At 39.4% G+C, this 20,937-nt stretch overlaps 1 protein-coding gene across 1 annotated transcript; it reads right to left on the bottom strand.

The window, feature by feature from the left end:
- Nucleotides 1-1,858: 1,858 nt before the first annotated feature.
- LOC118265122 (fatty acid synthase-like) lies at nt 1,859-20,904 on the bottom strand. Its single transcript, XM_050697007.1, has 40 exons — nt 20,806-20,904; nt 19,792-19,941; nt 19,392-19,584; nt 18,719-18,839; nt 17,864-18,067; nt 17,488-17,604; nt 16,843-17,021; nt 16,598-16,740; nt 15,783-15,986; nt 15,504-15,690; nt 14,858-15,020; nt 14,600-14,769; nt 14,312-14,463; nt 13,999-14,182; nt 13,658-13,806; nt 13,341-13,525; nt 13,104-13,223; nt 12,688-12,797; nt 12,245-12,435; nt 11,864-12,027; nt 10,828-11,091; nt 10,549-10,663; nt 9,980-10,228; nt 9,381-9,827; nt 8,981-9,130; nt 8,504-8,616; nt 8,144-8,294; nt 7,860-8,040; nt 7,320-7,435; nt 6,822-6,986; nt 6,561-6,733; nt 6,050-6,199; nt 5,729-5,935; nt 5,190-5,301; nt 4,818-4,956; nt 4,285-4,435; nt 3,813-3,960; nt 3,295-3,465; nt 2,614-2,716; nt 1,859-2,501 (listed from the first exon to the last, which is right to left on the bottom strand). Exons 2-40 carry the CDS (start codon nt 19,939-19,941, stop codon nt 1,924-1,926), a joined length of 6,969 nt encoding a protein of 2,322 aa, XP_050552964.1. The 5' UTR covers nt 20,806-20,904; the 3' UTR covers nt 1,859-1,923.
- Nucleotides 20,905-20,937: the final 33 nt, after the last annotated feature.

Genomic DNA, 20,937 nt, shown 5'->3' with positions numbered 1-20,937 from the left:
AAATACTTACAGAAACTATACACTTCGGTAACATATAACAATTTACAACGGTACGTAACCTCAGCTTTGGAGCGAGAGGCCTGTAATCCGACAACTTAGTAGACACTTAGCCAAAAATATGTTTTTTTTTTATTGTTCAATAGTCAAGTGGTCGATGCAGTTGGTGAAGTGAAATGGCGGTTGGGTTGTTAAATTATTTTGTAATATGTCTCAGAAACAATTCTAGTATTACGCTAAGTGCTTAATAACCATGAGTTTTTCTATCCATTAACTCCAGCCTGGAAGTTCGGTGGTGCTTTATCCTAGTCTTGGATTCGGTCTTTGTTGTCACTCATCATTATTAGGACAATCGTTCTAAGTCGACAGCGGATTCAAAAATCTCTCTAATTGTTTATCCATAAATATATAATTTCTGGAGCCTTTAGTGGAGTGAGGAAAGCCAGGCTAGATATGACAGGTGCTCCTCAAAATACTTTAATATTCAGCAAAATCTGTTTAAAGTGGTTCAGTGACCACACTAGTCCTGCAAACTACCTATAGGTTACTGGAGAGAGAGGCTAGGATAAGATAGTGGTGTGTTTCACACAAGTGGTTGGCATAATACACCTGTGAATATACAAGTGTTATAAGTGTATGTGTTACAGCAATGGTGATCACTGACCATCAGCGAGCTATTGTCTTTATTGTGGTGGTAATAATATCAGTAGATGTGGAAAGAGTGTAACCTACAAGCTTACGATTCTATCCCGATTTCGGATTTACATAACTTGGTAACATTATGTACAATTCGAACCAATAGATAAGAGTGTTTAAACAAATAAACCAACTTTCAGTAAGTATAGTATAGCCATTACATAGTATAAAACAAAGTTGCTAACTGTGTGTCGAAGTTTTTAAAATTATGTAACAGATTTTGATGGTATTTTATGTTGGGTTTGTTATTGTTAGGAAAAGATTCCCATAGATCGTATATATATCATAACCTTTTTTTTAGTGGTGGGAACATCATCCTATTACTTCTCTCGACTTCTCTGGACTGCGAAAGGGTGTGTCAGACTCTTACTGGCTAAAAACTACCCCATTTTTACTCCTGCTTGTAGAGTTGGAGCTCCGGTAACCCTCCAGGCAGTCTGCAGCTCCGTATCGGCATCAGCCCTATTGGGCCCCATTTGTGTACAGGTCGATATATTAAAAAAGTGTGTGGAATTTATAACTGGTTTTTTTAAATTAACTGTCGCCTGTCATTTAAGTATAAAACAATGGCAAGGTCTCGTCGTTTGCATTATTACTTCAATGACGTAGAAATAGCAATTATTATTCAAAACATGTCTGCTCGTACGTGTTTTAACCTTTTGGTCTTACGTTAGAACGAAGTAAAACTTGGACACAATACAATTTTAAAACAGGGTAGTATTCTAACTTTGATTTTATTGTCTGTCTGGTAGATTATTTTAAAATATACTTTCCATGCCTACACATAACTGCGTGTCATCTAAGTATTGTTTACTTATATGATTTTAATTTTCAGCCATCATCGTCCCAATGCAGGGCAAAGGCCTCGCTACTCTCCTTCCACTCTTCTCTGTTTAAAGCTTTTTGCGGCCAATCCTTGTCATAGATGTCGAGTTCGTCCCGCCATCTCCTTTTAGGCCTGCCGCGACATCTGTGGACATTGAGCTGGCTCCGCGCAGTATTGTTTTGCCCACCGCTCGTCCGACATGCGGCAGACGTGACCAGCCCACTTCAAGCTGGCGGCTTTATGACTGACGTTTCTTATTCTTCTACTGTATTGTTTACTTATATGACGAAATAAAAAATACGCGTCTAATATTGACATTACACATAGGTATAAATGATATTATTAGTTTTGTGGATAAGTCGTTTATTGTATGATATAAATAAAAATAAGATTTGTCAATAAAATTAGTCCATATTCATGAAAACATCGGCGTTAATAAGGTACGTGTTGCAAAGGTTCTTCTTCTCGAAAGCTTCATGAATTGCGGAACTTAAGTATTCGTTGACGATTACGGCGCAGTTGAGGTCATTGGTCGCGTGTGCTAGAGGCGCGTCCAGTTGGTGTACTATGACCGGGCGCTGCGAGTGGCGCTGCAGGGCGGCGGGGGAGGGCGCCTCGTGGGAGGACGCAGCGCGCATGAGCACTATCTGGGAGCGCAGCGCGTGCACGCGCGGCACGTAGTGGCGAGTGCCTTCGATGCGCCTGAGAGCCGACTCTATCAAGGCGCGCGCATACTGCGCTGAATGCGACACGCGTCCCAGCAAGTTGCGCACGCAAGCGTCCACTTTCTGCGGCCACGTGTTGGCTGCTTGCAAGACTTCGTCGACTCCGGCGGTGTCGCCTCCCGTCATGATGGAGTACATGTGTTTGGCTACTGCGTCTTCCAGTTGTTCTTTAGTCTTGTATTCTGCGAGTTGATCCTCCAGTCTCAGAACGAACTCATCAGGTGCGAATCCAAGGCAGTAGACGGTTCCAGTCAAACCTGTAGAGCAATTATTTTAAATTAGGTATTACAAGAGTCTTAAATACCACGTTGTCTATATTCATGTGATAATTAACTAACGATAATGAATATCAGATGATCAAATTCTTACCATTCTTTTCTAAAATGGCAGCCATTTCTAAAGCAATGAATATTCCACTTTCATAACCAAGGAGGTAGAAGGTATTCTTCAATCCCATTTTCTTCAAAAACACCTAAACAATAAATGAACAAAGCAATTCCATTAATTCAATCGATTAAAATACATAAATTTAAAAAATGGAGAACACATAAAAAATAATTAAACCAGTTTTCCAGGGCTCCAAAGAGAATCTACATTGCACATGTCGACAGTCTCATGAGCTAAATTAAGTACATTTTGCTCTCTTGCTACTGGCTATAGGTATAGGCTATATGTGCTTATTCACCACCAACAGTAAAAATATAGTTCGAAATTCCACAAGTGTCAAGAGTGAAAAAGAATGACGACAGCGCCTTGGCAAATATAGTTTAGGTGACCATCAGCTAGGCGGAGTGATAAAATCCTGGTAGTGATTGGATGCGAAGAACTTGTGAACAGTGGCTTGTTATGAAACCATGGTACGATGTGGCCTCAAAGCGGGCTATAATATAATTGATGATTAATATAATTATATTACTTTATGTTGATGAATGATGAATGATGATACTTGATGATGATAATGATGATACTTGATGATGATAATAATGATATTTGATGATGATAATAATGATATTTGATGATGATTATTTTGAGGACTGGTTAAGAACTTACTTTAGCGAGTTTTTCGGCGGTTTGTTGTACTGTATCGTTGAAGAATCCAGGGTGCAACACGAGCGCCGGCAGCTTCAGTCTCGCACAGAGAGCGCGGAACCTTTCGTAATGGCCCTCCATGCCAGGAATTATGCACAGGTACGACTCGTTCGAGTCAAATTCGTCGTCTCTCTGTAATTGTTAAATACAATTAGAGGTAGGAAACTGGTGAACTAGTTAATTGGGTTTGAAGTCGAAGCTCGAAAAGCGATGCTTCATTGATGAGCCTCTTGGCGCGACTCTCGATGAATTCAAGAGCTTTCAGCTGGCATTTAGCCGAGCCGTACATCAAATATAAAAATTGGCCAGATTAAAAGTATAAGAACCCAAGAGAGAGCGAGAAATTTGTGACGCCAGCTCATTGACTGTGATCTAGCATCCACGTTTTATGCTTATGCTACCTTTAAGCGATCTTTGAATTACAAACAAAATGTTGCACTGTTATAAGGTAGGTATATTTTGACCACTTCACGACTTACCATAGACGCATCGTTTACAAGTGTCGGTAGGAATACGAAGTCATTGGTTGCCAGAAGTTCGTCCGAGTCCACGTAGGAGAAGAATGTCGCCAAGCCCTTCTCATCTTTGAATTTTTGTTTCGTAATTGATTTTTCAAATTGTTTTATACTAGAACACAGATTGGTTAAAATTAATGTTATGATATCTTTACATAGGTAGGCATAGGCAATAAGTAAGATAAATAACAGTTGAGATTGAGTAGGATATATAGGTTAGGTTAGATAACCATATTATATTATGACACCATCGAGTAAGTTTAATGGTGAAATTGAAAGTTGGCTATTAGTAAACATATAGAATTTGTGTGTATTAAAATGTCAATTTCTTTCCACGATGAGGACATAATAAAAGCGTGTTTTAGTATTCTGAACTATAAAGGACAATATTTCATAAAAGTTTTGTTCCTGATTGAAAGAAATGATAGATACTAACGCGTTAACTGTTAAAGCAAGTATTTCCCTCTCTTCAAAGACGGTGCTGTAATGAATTTGGAAGAACGTGCGGATTCTTGATACGGTGTCGTTCATGACACCTAACTCAGCTAATGTCTTCTGTTTGTCGGCATCTTCGTCAATGGTTATACCTGGAATACAAAATAGCATTTAAGATAATATGCAGGTAATTGTGATTATCCATTATTCTGGACCTATTAAAACGAACTCTAGATTTTTTTGTTTCAAATTAAATTTTAAAGAACAACATCCACTTAACAAGAAACTCTCAAAGTCCTCGCTCGAGATGTTTCGAAGATGGTATGGCGTTATCGATCACCAATCCATGTAGTGAGGCAGATTATACAGAACACTGATATACTAGTACCTACACAAGAAGGTAGATTGCGATATACAGGATATGAAAGTTTCTTAACATCGTGTAAATAAAGTGTATAATTCAAGACAACTGAAACTTTATAAGATAACGTCACGGAAAAGCAGAAGATGACATCAATTTGGACCAGAACTCACCAGCTATCGCAGAGATTTTCTGCAGCAGCGAGACTTGTTGCGCAGGCGCCGTGGTAACTTGCACGACATTGTGCGAGCCACACAGAACCCTCCCCATAGCCTCCGTCGCGCCTCGGCACCATGCTCCTTCAGTAATGTTCTATCAATAAAGGTTTAGTATAAGTGGACAATGGACGAATAGGTACATACATGCATGACGCCACGGCAGGGGTAGGCAGAGACAATGGAAAGCCAATTGCTACGAATCTTACATACCTCTTTCGCTTCATCAACAGTCAGTCTTTTCATGCATACTTTTCATTATTTCTCTATAATAATATTTCATATAAAACGCTTCGTACAGATTAAATGAGTACATTAAGAGTATCTTACATTGGTCAGTTCAGGTAGGGACAGTATGGTAGCCGGCAAGTTGTCCTTAGCGCGACGAAGACATACTTCCTTCCCGATTGAATTCTCACCAGTACTGAGCACTGCGAAGTATCTGTCGAAACACAAATAAAGAAATTATTAAACTTAACGGACACTTCGTGTGTTGCAAACCCAATGTTTAGAACTGCAAAACAATAAATCTAAACCTACCAATGTTAATATGGATTTATATGAAATTTAACAAAGAAGAAAATGTCTGAAGTATTCCGAGAAAAATATGTATAATCTGCGTCATTCAACATGGGAAAAATGTCGCAATTTCGATCTTTAAATACCTCTATGGTCCTAATAGGCATATCAATCCAGGCCTAATAAATATTATTTAAGAGGCCAAATTGAATTTGTGAAAATATCAAAATCGCTGATCGTATGACGTTGACTGGCTGGCATTTTTAACACATGCGTGTGTAAATAAATTTAACCAATTAACCAATTAAATCAATTATTAAACTTAACAGAGAAGTTTATTTGTAACTTACTTAATGTCCGGGCAAAGTGTCCTGGATGCCTGGTCGAGTATGCTGAGGAAGGTTTCGTCGACAACCTGCTGCTTGTCTCCAACCGTCACGTACACGCCCTCTACTGGACCCAACGCCTTAGCTTTGTTCAACAATACATTGATATCAGCAACATTCTCCAAACCGTCAGTAAGTATTTCGACTTCTGCGCCCAACTGCTGCCAAGACCTAAAAAAGACAAACATGCATTATAAAGATGAGTTCTGCACTTGACCTTTCTCCTGTTGTGTCGGTGTGCCGTCCCAACAGATTAAAAAAGTAACGGAATGGAGAGTGACTCACCGAACTTTAACTTGTAGGTAGCTGGAAGGTTTCTGGTAATGCACACAAATCTTCTTGGCCCCGCGTTCGACCAGTTTGTCTCCAATTTGCAGGCCGAAGGTGTCGTCGTTGCAGAGTATCAGGTGGGTGCGGTCAGCGCTGCAGGTGATCCTGGAGAAATAATTGTGACATTGTGATTGTCATGACTATCACCGTTGCTTTCTTCTGCTAAATGAAAACATCTTTCAAAAGTGCCATTGGACGGATGGGACTTTTGCTTCTGCGCTCTGTCTCTCTATGATTTTCCTGGGATCTCATCATCTGATGCTCGTGGTGAGCATCATCAATCATTAGGTCACCAATTTGAAAGTATAAACATACATACCAAACATGAAAAATAATCGACCAAATTCGTCCAGAAACGCTTAAATAATAATCGATGCTATGAAAATATTTTAGGCGCTGTTATAAAAAAATCGTTCATGTGAATATTTTATTACTCCATTCGCAAGTACCCCTACTTTCGTCGTACCTGGGTTGAGCCTGCAGTGTGTACTCTCCAATGTTCAGCAGCACCCGGCCGCGGTGCTTGCTGCCCGCCAGCAGACGGAACGCACTCGGCGCGTCGTGTGGCGCGTACGTGACTCGGGACAGTGGACGCACGTAGCCACGGGCTATACCCTCACTCAACATACGTTGCAGGAGCTGTAACAAGGATAAATATTTGATTTTAATCTCATATCCAAGTAAAAAAGGTCGTAGTTTATTGGTAGTTGAAACGTAAAAGTTGTACCTTGGCATCTTCAATATACTCAGGGTTGAATATAGAGGAGACGTCCACAGTGCTGTAGACGCGGTTCAGGGTCAAGCTGTGCATTCTATAGGAGAAGATATCGTGATTGTGTAGTTGGGAGGTGTCCAGGAAGATACCTAAACTCTTGGTGATGTTAATTGCATCCTGGAAAAATAAAAGAAAATATTAGCCCTTCGTGACGTTGTATAGAGTGTGCTGACCACCAAAACCATGCTACTTCGGTTTAAAGGTTTTCGTCCAGGTTTACCCATAGTTGCGTGGTACGTGTTTGTCGCTCTTATTACAAAGTGTGCGCTAAAAATAAGCTTATTTACACTAACTAAAGTAAAAGAGCTCTTTTACTTCCGTCTAATGCTATTCTGAATAGACTATAGACTAGTCGTTAATTGGCTGCGCAAATATTCTGTCAACCGCAGCCTAGCTGCGCAGCCAGGCTGCCTTCCAGATTTCGGGGATTTTTCTTAAAATGCAACCTACCATCTTCAGGTCTACGTCTAGAGAGTTGCTGATGACTATGTTACAGCCTTGTCCTTTGGTAACATTCATCACCATGTCAGCAAAAGAGTGGTCGCGAGAATTCCCAATGTGATCCGCTGAAATAATAAATAAATAAATAAATATGTACTCTATACCTTCAAACATAATTATTTTTATTTATAAAGGCAGAACAGTTCTGCGTTTTGAGTTGCTTTTAGATTCGTCCCTACGAATCTGTTGTAATATGGAATCAACAACAATCTGGATATCAACAATCATCATGCATTTAACCGACTTCCCAAAAAGGAGGAGCTTCTCAGTACGTACTCCGATTACGTCGAGGTTTATTGACCGATTTGCGTGGTTCTTTCATGGATTAAATTTGGTCCCATAAATATCTGTTTCAGATTGGTTCAGTAGTTTATATTTTATTAGCATTATAATCACCTGAACTACGTCATCATAGGTATCCACTTAGGTTTAATATAATTTTGTTTTTCTTTGCATATTATAGTGAGAGTACTCTGTCTGAAAACGTACCTTTTAGTGCCGGGAACAGTTTACGCAAGAAATGTTTCTTGCGCATGTCACTGACGGTGGTGAACACCTCGTATCCGTACGCCAAGGCTATAGATATGACGGCCTGCCCGAAGGCACCAGCTCCACCGTGCACCAGCACACTCATGTTGTCTGATATTATCACATTACGGCCTTTTATTCCCTAAAATGGATAAGAATGAATTAGACTGATAATGTTAAGAGAAACTTGGTGCGATAAACACAGCTTGTTTAACGTGAAACTTGGATAATGACGATGTGCTCACCAAGCAGTAGAGTGCGTGTGCGTAGGCCAGCGGCACGGTGGCGGCGTCCTCGAGCGTCCAGTGCGCGGGCACCGGCCACAGCAGCTCCGGCCGCGCGTGCACCACGCTGCTCGCCGCGCCGCACGGGACTAGGCCCATCACGCGCTCACCGCTAGCATCACAGAAGTTCAGAGTTAAATAAAGGCGTCGAAGCGATTTTGTATCACCCCAGCAACAAGAAGTTAGCGTGGTTTGGATAATCCAGAAGATTAACTGAATTCAAATTCGAATTATTTTTCTTCTTTCTTTGCAAGATGATATTAAACCACGATGAACCGTTGCAGGGTAATATGAAAAAGTTTACAATGAAATATTACATACCTCTTGGTGGTTCCACTGAAGTCCATGCCGAAACCATTCTTTAAGTTCTCCTTGTTCAACAATGATCCGCTTACTCTTTTAATATCATCGTAATTAATGCCAGCGTATTGCACCTGTAGTGGGGAAACGATTTTGACAATCCAATTAAATTTATTAAAAAATAGAATTTAGCACCATATAATGCGAACAAGAAAAACGATGAAAAGTCACTGTTAAATGTACCACATACTGGCCGAATTACGAAATAATGGTAGCCTCAAGAGATTTATGAATAATAATTAAAATTACTTGACTCTTGAAAGAATACTACTTGAAGGCCACATTCTCGGATCTCGAAAACATAATAAAAATGTACCGAGACTTCCTGATGTATGTCGTTATTTATATACAAATAACTATTTGGCGAATAATTCGGTTAATACTGGACCAAGGGAGGTCAAATGGAAGAAATGTTATACATTATGTAAAATTTCGTACCTGTACAGCCACTCCAGGCTCATTGAGTTCAGGAGCGTCCATCCAGGTGAGAGAGTTGTAATCACCAATCTCGGAGCATTGTAACGTCACACGCTTGCTCACTGTCGGTTTCTCCTCCAACGATACGTAGTACTCTCCTCCCCATTTACCCTGAGGAAGATAAAACATGAAATACAGAGAGTCTAGTAATAAATGCAAACCAAAAAAAACCAATAAGCTTTACTTTAAGACATATTATTATGGTTTCTAGCTGTGTTTTATTTATGTACATTACAATTATTTACGAAACGATGATGAACAAACATATAAATTACTTATTTTGTCCAATCAATCTTACGTAGTATATCCCGCCAAGCTAAATTGTTCAAGAATAATATTAAATAATCAAACATCGTCTTACATTATCCAAGACGTTGTACGCCAGGTCGATATCTGGAACATCATCGACATAGAATCTTTCATAGCTGTCTTTGGCGACCATGATGAGGTGGATCTTGTTGCGGCTGGCTTCATTGCGCCACTTAGCTACCAGCTCTTTGAGCCCCGGTACCGTCGGGTAAGGTGCAATGATCAGGAGCCGGTGGCCCGCGGGCAGATTGTTCCGCGTGGAGACGAGGAGTGAGATATCTGCAGCTGAGCGCACGGTCACGGTAGCAGTAGCTTCTGCGGTCGCTGGTCCCCAACGGATCAACTGGAGGAGGGACTGTTTCTCGCCGTTCTCAAAGATGTTGTGCACGGAGAGTACGCGGTACAGTGAGGAGGGGCGAGTGCGACCTCCGAAGGTGAGGTCCTCTTCGCTTATTAAGAATTGGTCCTTTTGCAGAGCACGGTGGAGGAGCTGGCAGAGCTGTTGAATAATTATGATAAAATAACGATTGTGATTTAAGTAAACAGTTAATTTCGTTATGTGCAGTTTCGAAAATATTCAATAGCGTTAGCTATTGATAAAAAATCTTAGTTTTATATGTATATGTAGGTAATCCAGGTAAATGAACTTACCTCGTCGTCTGTAGATAGATTTTGGACCAACACCAGATCAAAATCTTTCAGGTTTTGATTCTTTAGTGCAGCCTCCCGTGTGATTTCATCGTAGGTTACATTGACACCAAAAATGTTCTTGATGGCCTTATTTACTTCATTGAAGAGTAATCCCCTCACTGGTTGATTCACTATACCAATCACGTTCAAATTGGTTTTGTTTACATTCTCTGCTACTGTTTGTGTAATAACTTCCAATGAGGTTGAAATCTGTAGAATTTTACAAAATATCCCGTTTTTCAAATCTATCCTAAAATCGTGTATCAATGAATATATGTCATAAGAAGAGATGAAAATAATGTGGTAAACTGAGAACTTAAATAAAAAAGGAACATTCACGTCGAAGAGGATGACTCAAACCAAAATAGATCTATAGATTGTTTAAAGAATTATATGAAATAGAAAAGATTTTAGTATAGGATAAGAACTATGATGATAATACTATGGATGACGCGGACAAAATAGAGAGCAAAAGTTAATTTCTAAAATTAAAACAAAACAAGAACGTCCATTATCGTCCGTATACTTACATCAAGTACAGCTTCAGAATTCGGGACGAACTTCAAAGCCTTCAATGTCATGTCTCTGTTCACCATGGGAGGCAAATTCTTTAAATGAATGTTACTGATGGTCACACCACCGCATCTGGAAACAATGATATTTAATATTTTAACCATAATAATCGGAGAATTTAACATTTAGAATAAAATTTGGAAACATACAAATATTTTTATACATATATTGGGTATATACATATAATTTTATATGGAAATACTAAATGATATGCATAAATAAAACAATAATGGTACCTGGTTACATTCAAATAGTCCACAACTTCTGCTTTCATCAAAACTTTGAAGTCAGATACGAAGGAATTTTCAACAAATTCCTCATGTTTTTCTAGATTTATAGTCAGGTTCTCGATAAGTGTCGGAACGGAGACTCCATCGTGCTTCTGTCTCAGCATGTTGAGCTGCAGCAGGCCATCGATGAAGGTCACCCAGTTGTCTCTCCATATTATCGCAGCTTCCGTCATGGATGCATTCACACCTTCTATGCTGCGGAAGTCTCCACTATGCGGAAAAATATAAATAAAATGAGATTTGACAACAATACTCTAAGTCTCAATACTGATTTTATATTGTCATCATTATAATAATGCATTTTCTAACTTTCTGCATCGCACATTAAAACTGTGAATTATATAGATTCAAGGAAAGAGCGCACTATTTTCATAATCGGCACGTACTGGTGACTTCTCCTAGTGTCCATGGACATTGCTGATTTCCCTTCAATAAATTCTGTCAGTGTCGGTCTGACTGTAAAACTAATGCAAAATATGTATATGTCGCAATCGAGGGTAGAGTAGGAACACTAGCGTCCCCTGCTGCTACCTAAGTCATATCGCCTACATGAATTCCTGACATCAGAAGTGAGATTCTTCTTTCACCGACACATCAAAAGTGAGATATCTCCTATCTCCAACATGTAGTGTATTGTGTATGTTTATATTTTAGCAAATAGGTACCTGTACGACTGCCTCGGTGGCCTAGTGGTTGCAAGTGCGACTGCTGGGCAAGGGGTCTCGGGTTCGATTCCCGGGTCGGGCGAAGTATTATTGGGCTTTTTTCGGTTTTTCGAAAATTTCTCAGTAGTAGCACGGAGTCTGGAAATGTGCCCGGTATATGGCAATAGGCTCACCACCTATTACATGGGACTTACAACATAAATTGTGAACAGTGGGTGTACACAGTGGCATTACGTGTCATAATGTGCACCTCTGCCTACCCCTTCGAGGATTAAAGGCGTGACGATATGTATGTATGTATGTATGTATGTAGGTACCTGTACGAGTAATCTCTATCTCTGAACAGTTGATACACGTCGTCAGCAGTCAGGTCTATATTGACCTGGGTAGTGTCTTCCTTCATCACTCGATTTCGCCTTATTTCATCGATGTTTAAAGCGGCAATAGTTCCTACTGCAAGCTTAATGTCTTCATTGAGGATCTGTTAAGAAATACCATATTATTATATGTACATATATGCATATTTGCTTCGATCAATAACTTGTAACGGTGAGTATTTTCTATGTTAATCCCATTTGTATTGTGTTCTGATAGTTTAATTTGAGTATAGGTAGAGTTCGCTAAATGTTTGACGTTATTTTCATTATAATTTATTACAGGCACCTTAGTCTGAAAAACGCTTAAACTCGATAGCTTACTTCGAACTTGCCAGCTCCCCTGTGTAAGCACACGCTGAGCCGCAGCTGCCGCTGGTCGTGCATTATCGGCTGCGAGTACAGGTGCAAGTTGCGGAACTCCACGGAGATCTGTTTCCTCGGGACTCCCACTGTCATCGCGAAGATGTCCCAGACCAGCATCAGGGTGGCCGAGAACGGATACACCGTGTGTCCTGAAATTAAATAAATATGTCGTTAATGAAATCCCGATATGCCTATTTATTTTTCTTTCCTTCCCATCAGTCCACCGTCTTATTCTCGATCGCAGAACGCCTGTAATTTTCTTTTTCATATATTTGGCATATACTATATTTTCTCCCCTTTCCAATGGGTTTCATTCTACTGTTTTTTTTTCTGCACTTATCGATGTAGCTGTGAAAGTAGGAATTATTATTTGCTTTTGAGTTATTTTATTCAACAATTACCTCTCAATGTATGTCCCTGTAAGTACGCATGCTCGACATCCTGCAGTGAGGTCACGTAGTCACAGGTGGCGCCTACCTTTCTATTGGCTGAACAGAAAAGTGGTACAGACCTAGAAGAAAGAACATTATTACATTTAAACTTTCTTAAAACTCAACAAGTTTTAACTCCAAACGTGGTGCTGATATTATAAACCAGCTATAAAAAAATACATAACAGTTTAGTAAAAGGCTATATAGACGTTATACCACTTATTTACTTTGCACATGTGTGTACATGGGTGCAAAGTTCTCATCAATACAGATGATTCAAGCTAGAAGATGCGTTCTTAGGCGTTTGCTCTTGGAGTGTTTTGTTAGACCTTCTATAGCACTTCAAAAACTACCATTATAGTATACTCATAATTAAAAATTCTTACCATCTCTCGGTGTGAGCCCATTTCACTAGATGCGACAAGAAGGGCGTTCCAGAAGACACTGGCAGTTCTACTTCTGGGTACAAGACGTTGACTTTGGGATTGTAACCCTCCATGAACAACCTAAAAATGATTTACAGTAAATTAACATTTGCCAATATATCCAGTACCCATTAATATATTTTTCTTTAATGAGGTAAACAGGTAGCTATGTAATGGACTGACTGATGTTATACTTACTTGCCAATACCCTCAAGGAGCAGGAACGTATTGTCAGGATGCTTCCTCCTGGTCAGAGCGATGTTCTTGCAGTTGGGGTGCAGCGAGCGCTTGAGGATGGCCTGCAGCAGACCGTGGGGAGCTATCTCCACCAGCACGGCGTCATTGGGGATCAGCCTTGAAGTTTCTTCGAACAATACAGGGCTCTGTAAAAAGAATACATTGTATTAGTATTTCGTTTAAAAGAAATTAGCTGGATGTATATTGTCTAATGATGATGTTATTTAATTATATTTAATGAAACGAAATATTTTAACTTTCTGACTAATGGAACTTACCAGCAGATTGTTAGTGTGGTACTCGGCGGAGCAGAGTTTGGCGCTCGGTTCGTCCCACTTGTCTTGTGGCACCGAAGATGAGATCCAACGCTCGCTTCGGGGTTTCGGGTCCTTGATCACCTCAGAAAGGTACTCGAGTAGTTTGGGACCTGTTACAAAAGTTTGGTTTAATAGACCCCATATTAGACTCCTATCTTGCCCAGTGGCTGATAAAAGTAACAAAGCGTTTTCTTACACGTCATAGAAGAATCATATTTGTGAGCAGATTAAACGCAATAATTATTATTAAGGTTAGGAATGTTCCAAAAACATCAGCAATGATTACATTGGCTCAGACTTACCAGCTTCAGCGATGTACCGGGAGTGGTACGCGATGTTGGAGCATGGGACTTCCTTAGCAAAGATGCCCTGAGCAGTCAACTGTCCCACGAACTCGCGCATGATCTCAGCAGGTCCAGAAATGGTACTGGATTCAGGTCCATTGTGACAAGCGACCTGGATTTCTGGTGGGCACATCGGCAAGATCTAAAACGAAAAGTTAAATGAGTAAGACCTTAATTTATGGAAGTGAAATATGTAAATATTTCAGTAAAACAAAATTGGAATACCTCGCGAAATTACATTCGTGCAAAGTTAAGACAACAGGTAATATACCTGTTCATATCCAAGACCAATGGCAGCCATGGATCCACGGATGAACGGAGTCTCCAGGGACACGAGACCTCGACTGTAGGCTGACAGGATCATCTCTTCTGCAGTCAAGCAACCGTCACCGTATGCACAACCCAGCTCTCCTACACTGTGACCTGTTTGAAGACAAAATTTGAGTAGTCTGGAAATCGCAGCAACGTGATTTAGTGACACTTGGAAACAGGCGTTCCACTCTTCTTATCGCTAAAAACTATTGATTGATAGGTCTTAATGATTTTTTTGTAGTCTTACCGATAATTCCATCAGGCTTAAGTCCAAGTTCACGCAGGATGTCGGTGAGACCGATTTGTATGGCGGCGATACCGACGAAGGAGTGCAGGATGTTGTCGAACGTCTTCTCATCAGTTGACGTAATAATGTCGACTATGTCAATGCCCTTCGGTTCCAAAGCTTTGCGGCATCTGGAAAAGTGTTAAAATGCCACAACACTGTATATTTGCTGCAAAGAAAATATTTATTTTGTAACTGACATCGACAAAATGATTATACCTCTCAATAGCTGCAGCGAAGATAGGGATGCGCATGAGTTGCGTGCCCATACCAGCCCATTGGGAGCCCATACCGCTGTACACGAACCATAGCGGACGACGAGCGTTGTCGAAGTACTCAATCTTCTCCGAGAGACATACTGTCTTCTGTTCTTCATTTGTATCTGTAATAGCATTTACCAATAAATCTTCTCACTCACTTCCTTGCTATCATTAACAGATTGATTACCTAGTATTATAATTTTCGTAACTGGCCTGACATTCTGAGGAATTTATTGGTCTGATACCTGCCGGTTCTTTTCGCCACTGACCTACATGACAGCACTTCTATCCGCATTATATAGATGGTTGGCAGGCCACAACTGTATGGTTTTCTCGAAACTTTCTGTCTCGCAAAGCAAAAGTGTAGAATGAGCTGTCGTCGGCGGTATTTCCGAACTTTCAAAAAAAGAGCTTACTCGTTTTTAAAAGGCCGGTAACCGCCTGTGACTCCTCTGGTGTTGCCGGTGTCCATGGGCGGCGCTGATTGCCTACCATTAGGTGAAGCATCTGCATGTTTGCCCCCTATTACATAAAAAAATGTTCGACCTTCCGCTGCGCTGATTACCAACTTTTAGATGGTCTGTCAAAAGAGAAAGAAAATTTACCTAGAATGACAAATCCCCTTCCCAAGTGTCCAGAAATGTTATTGGAGTGAATGTTATGCAGCAGCCTCAGCTGTTCAGGGTCGATGGGGTTGGCCTTCAAATTGTCCAACATGTAGGTCACGGCCTGTTCGTGTCGCGCTGATATTGTCACCAGGTGAGCGATGCTGGACTTGTAGCGGCTTGGGTCCTAAAAATATTCAATTATTAATATTTTTGCCCAATGTAAAAGTAATGTATTTTAATTATATTTTTTTAATATTAAGTATAAAGACTTTGTACTTTAGGTTTGCAGTGTCCATGTAAGAGCACGTGCGAGTTGACTCCAGCGATGGACATGCCGTTGACGGCGACGTACGTGCCCCGGAAACCCTGGTGCTCCGTGACGACGCGCATGCGACCCTCGCGTAGGGCTGCCACGTCCTGACGAGGGTTGCTGCAGTGGAGATTGGCCGCTATTTTGCCGGTGTGGTAGCCCAACAATACCTAGAGATCAAAAAATGTGTTTCAATTAGAAGAATAATATATAATACTATGCTTGGTACAAAATGTATAATTTGTGACAAACAAGAAATTATTTCCATAATTAATTTTGATTACTCCATTAATAATAGACTGTAGAAAATCTATGAATTGAGACAGAATCGCATCTAAAAAGACTATTATTTCAATGAGTTATGGGGCAAACGAGCAGACAAATCGCATTTCCAGGCCTTTATTTGAGAACTTCTGGTTAAGACAGGAAACGCAGAAATTCCATCATCAAGTAAGCCTTAATCACATACAAAATCCAAAATTTGAAGATACAAGTTTACATTAACTATAATAATAAAGAAATCGCAGTACCTTTGTCTTCGCACGACTTTGTCTAGATTTCAATACATTTTAGAGATAAACAATCGAGACCTGGCTAGTTTTTTACAGAATGTTTTTGATGTAATTTCCTCTTCCAATGTGGCCAGCAGCGCTTTAAATACCCAAAACTCTTACTAGAAGTATAACCCTATAAGTGCGTTGCCAGCCGGCAAGCTTTTTTAACCGACTTCAACCGAGGTTCTTAATTCGACCGTATTTTTAATTGTTCTTGGCCACCTTACCTTTGTAATGGCAGTGATACCAGAAGCGGCTTCGTTGTACCCAATGTTGGACATCACACTGCCGATGAGGAGAGGATCTTCCCGCTCGTTGCAGAACACCTTCTCAATAGCCTGCAGCTCCACTTTGTCGGCCTCCTTCACGGCTGGAAGGTTACATACATTGTGATCAGTTACTCTGTGAGGACTGAATATTACTAATAGCAAAATATTATCTCTTTCCCTATAACAAATGTTGTTCTACTCACCACATCCAAGAGCTTCGACATACTCAATAGCTTCTGCGGGGACCCTCGCTTCCTCGTAGAACTTCTTCATGAAGTCGACAGACATGTCAACGTCTCTGTAGAAACCGTACCGAGGCCCAATCTCTCCAGGCAGAACGCAAGTGAACTCCGACTTAACGTGTAATACATTAGCGTAGACTCTGTAAGAATATTAGTTTGCGTCTATCAGCACTAAAATAATAATTACCTATACCAAAGGGTATTACATAGGAAAAGTGTGTATGTCATACCACAAATAAACAGTAAACAAAAATTTTTAATGAAATCATCTATTTGTAAACATAGGTTGTTTAATAGTGATTGACATATACAATACAACACAACGAGTCCATCTATGTTTTGTGTTGAAGCGAATTCATAATTATTATGGTTAGTAGATATGTTACACTGAAAGTTATTTAAAGTACATAGGAACAAAGATTTATAATGGAAATTAAACCAATGAGACCACCACCGTCAGTCGTATTCTATACTTAAAACTAAATACACAAAATAACAACATATTAAAGTTAAATGAAGGGAAACCATTAAGGGTGCTGTGCATGTTTAGCTCGTGTTAGCAGAATTATTACAATGATTGTAGGTACTAAACACTATCCAACATACCTCAACGCATCTTTAGCTTTCTGCAGGAACAGCACGTTGATAGCTTCAGATATGGCGCAACCGTTGGCATCCTCATCGAAAGACTTGGTCTTTCCATCCTGGCACAGGTTTATGATTCTGTAAAAATACCAACGAATTCTGTAAAAATACGAACGTAAAAAACACGTAAGAGTCGTAAATGTAAACACAAATGTTAACCTGTTTACAAACCCGTTTGTAAATATTACAAAATAATGAGTGTAAACCAATAACTAATACTTATACTTTGAAAACGAATGTAATAAACAAAATATGGCCTTTTTATTTTTATAAAAAGCATCGACGAGGGACGTAGCAGAAAATCCTAGCGTGAATCTTTGAGCGTCAAGACAGTTACCTTCCATAATGAACAGACGACTGCGGGTGCAGACACAAGAAGGTTCCCCCAACGATAGCAGCCTCGCAGTCACCACGGTTCATAGCGAGGTACGCTTGCTCTAGCGCTGCAGTAGAGCTGCAGCACGCCTCGTCAATCGACATCGACGGGCCCTTCGCGTTCAGCCAGTACGAAATACGATTGGCGAACATAGTTTTACTGCAACTGTAGAGAAAAAGAAATTTCACTGTAGAGTCCGGCAAATTTTAGATAATAACCCGCTTCTACGCAATTTTTCGTATTGGAATCCACAACGAAATAAGTAAAAATATTTTTAAAGGAAAAGATAAACGAAATAGTTTCCTCTTCCTTCGGTGAATTTAATGCAAGAGACACATGATCACATGTACTACTCGACCAACGATGCAGTTGTATAAAATTATTATACAATGTGATAGGCGTGGGACTTCTAACCCGTTAAGGCTGAGTACTACATCTAATTTTATCGACAAAAAAAAATAATATGGGGGTTGAACCCCTAATTGAAAATATAGGAAAATAGTGATTTTTTCGGTAAGAATAATTCACAAATTATTTTTTTTCTCACCAAAACATTATCAAACATATGAAAAAAAGTAATGAATTAGTTAGCCAAGGTTATTAGTTACCGTTTGTCGTCTTTTTTTTGATTCTACGACGCATACAACCTTTGATATCAAAAAAAGTAAAAAAAATATTAAAATGGCCATAATTTTTAGGGGGAGGGGATTCGACCCCTTCGACCCAGGACTTTTGTCGTTAAAATTAGATGTAGTATTCAGCCTTAACGGGTTAGAAGTCTCGCCCCTATCACATTGTATAAGAAAAGTAACTAACCCTGAAATACTAAATCCGTAACGGGAAGTAGAATTGTAGAAGCCAATTTTCTCAGTTTCGGAGGAACACGTGCCGATGTACACACCAATTTTCTTATTGGACAAATCTTCCGGGTTTATTCCTAGACAAACAAATGGTACCAAATTATTATTTTACTTACATTAAATTTTTCAATCTAAGTCAACACTAAAAAAACCATCGGAATTTTGTAAATACTAATCCATTTAATATCTATAAATTTTTTGAAATTACTATATGCCAATTAATTCTTTTTAGGCTGTTAAATGAGATGTCATATAAAGGAATTCTAAAAACCATGGTTTTTAGTATTGCATTTAATTTTTAGTAGTAGACTGCAGTCTCAATTGTTTGTTCTAATTTCTTATCTTTATTGCATCTACCATACATTCTGTGCATCACTCAAACGTGAGACACCTGAGTTACCTGGTGAGAACCTTAGCTAACCGTAACCTAAAATTAAATAGGTGGACTTATGCGTAAAGATGACAGTATTTCAAACGTTGAAAAGCGTATACGATCTTTATGCGTATACGAGTACCAATTATAAATTAGCTAAAATGTACAAAGAAAATGTAAAGGTAAGCCTTATATTGAATTAGTGAGATTTATAAGTGGAAATAATTTACATATCTTTGACCCTAGTGGTACTAACCTGCATCGTAGATAGCCTGATAGGCCTGCTCTAAAATTTTGCGAGACATGGGGTCCATGCACTCAGCAAGTCGGTAGTGCACCTTGAAGAACTGGGCATCGAAGTAATTGATCCCAGGCACGGATCCTGCTTGCTGGATCACTTCAGGGTGACTGAACTTGAACCGCAACCCTTTTTCCGTGATAGGATTGACCTATATACGAAAAGAAACAAATTACCAAATTCTTTCAATACTTTCAAAGATGATAATAATGGTTACTATACCGAATCTGAAGCCTTAACAGCCTGTAGTCGATGTGTTAAGAGTAGTGGGTATAACAACACGTTTATCTGTACATTACAGTTCGTGGTGAATCAGGCCCAACTTCGGGATTTGACCTTCTTTGTGTTATTTAATTACCTTATTGTACAAGATGTCGGACAAGTCGCTGACACTGTGGGAGTCCGGGTAGAGCCCCGACATGCCGGAGATGACGATCCTCTCGCCATCGAACACCGGGGCCGTGGAGATCTCCTCCTGCGTCGCGTGTTCCTGGGGGGTCGGCGTCATCTTTCGACAAATATTAGCAGATTCATAAAGGTGTCATAGCATATTTTTTCTTCTATTAGGCAAAAAATTAAATCGAGAATTTTATTTACCTAAATAGGTACTGCATAATTGTTGTTTGGCAGAATATTTAAATATTTTATTTTTAAAATAGCAGACTATTATCTATACTAATATTATAAAGCTGAAGAGTTTGTTTGTTTGTTTGAACCCGCTAATCTCAGGAACTACGGGTCCGATTTGAATAATTCTTTTTGTGTTGGATAGTGCTTTTATCGAGAAATGTTATGGGTTATAACATCACGCTGCGTTCAATAGAAGCTGAGCAGAGCGGGTGAAACCACGCGGAAGTAGCTAGTTATTCATATGACAGAATTTTATTAAGCTTAATTTTCATTTATTAGAATACTTACTTGGGAAACCAATTATTTCTATAGATTTTCGTATCGAAAAAATATCGATTTATTTTCCTTTTCTGTTTAATTTACTTTAAAATTATTGTAACAAATAAAAGTATAAAATATATTATACATTATTTATTTTTTGAAATTTGCAATCTCTCAATTTCTACTGAGTTGTAGTGCCTATTGCAGATGGTTTGGGACATATTCGGGATTAAATATAAAATAATATGTTAACCAAATAATTATTTGTAGTTTACAGTTGACACTTCAGGTGACCGAAAGGCTGGTTACTACCTTTGTCTAAGGATTAAGCAGCGCGACAATCGCGCCGCTGCTGATCGGTTCATGAATATGAGCCTCTAGCATGACTTGAAACTAGTCGAGTTCCTCGTCAAACAGTTGCGTGAGTAAGCCGATGATATAATAATTACATACATTCCTCAAATATTTAACAAACACTTACTTTGCGTAATGTAAAAAATGCCTGTGACTGCCACTTATACACAAATATTTTCCTGGAGCACACTAAACGCACTGACGATATAATCACCGAGTATTCGTATATATACGAAGAACAAAAAATATATTAACATAA

Source organism: Spodoptera frugiperda, chromosome 11 (genome assembly GCF_023101765.2).
Source record: "Spodoptera frugiperda isolate SF20-4 chromosome 11, AGI-APGP_CSIRO_Sfru_2.0, whole genome shotgun sequence".
Classification (NCBI taxonomy): Eukaryota; Metazoa; Arthropoda; class Insecta; order Lepidoptera; family Noctuidae; genus Spodoptera; species Spodoptera frugiperda.
The sequence above is the reverse complement of the archived record's forward strand: the minus strand, read 5'-3'. Positions and strand labels throughout refer to the sequence as shown.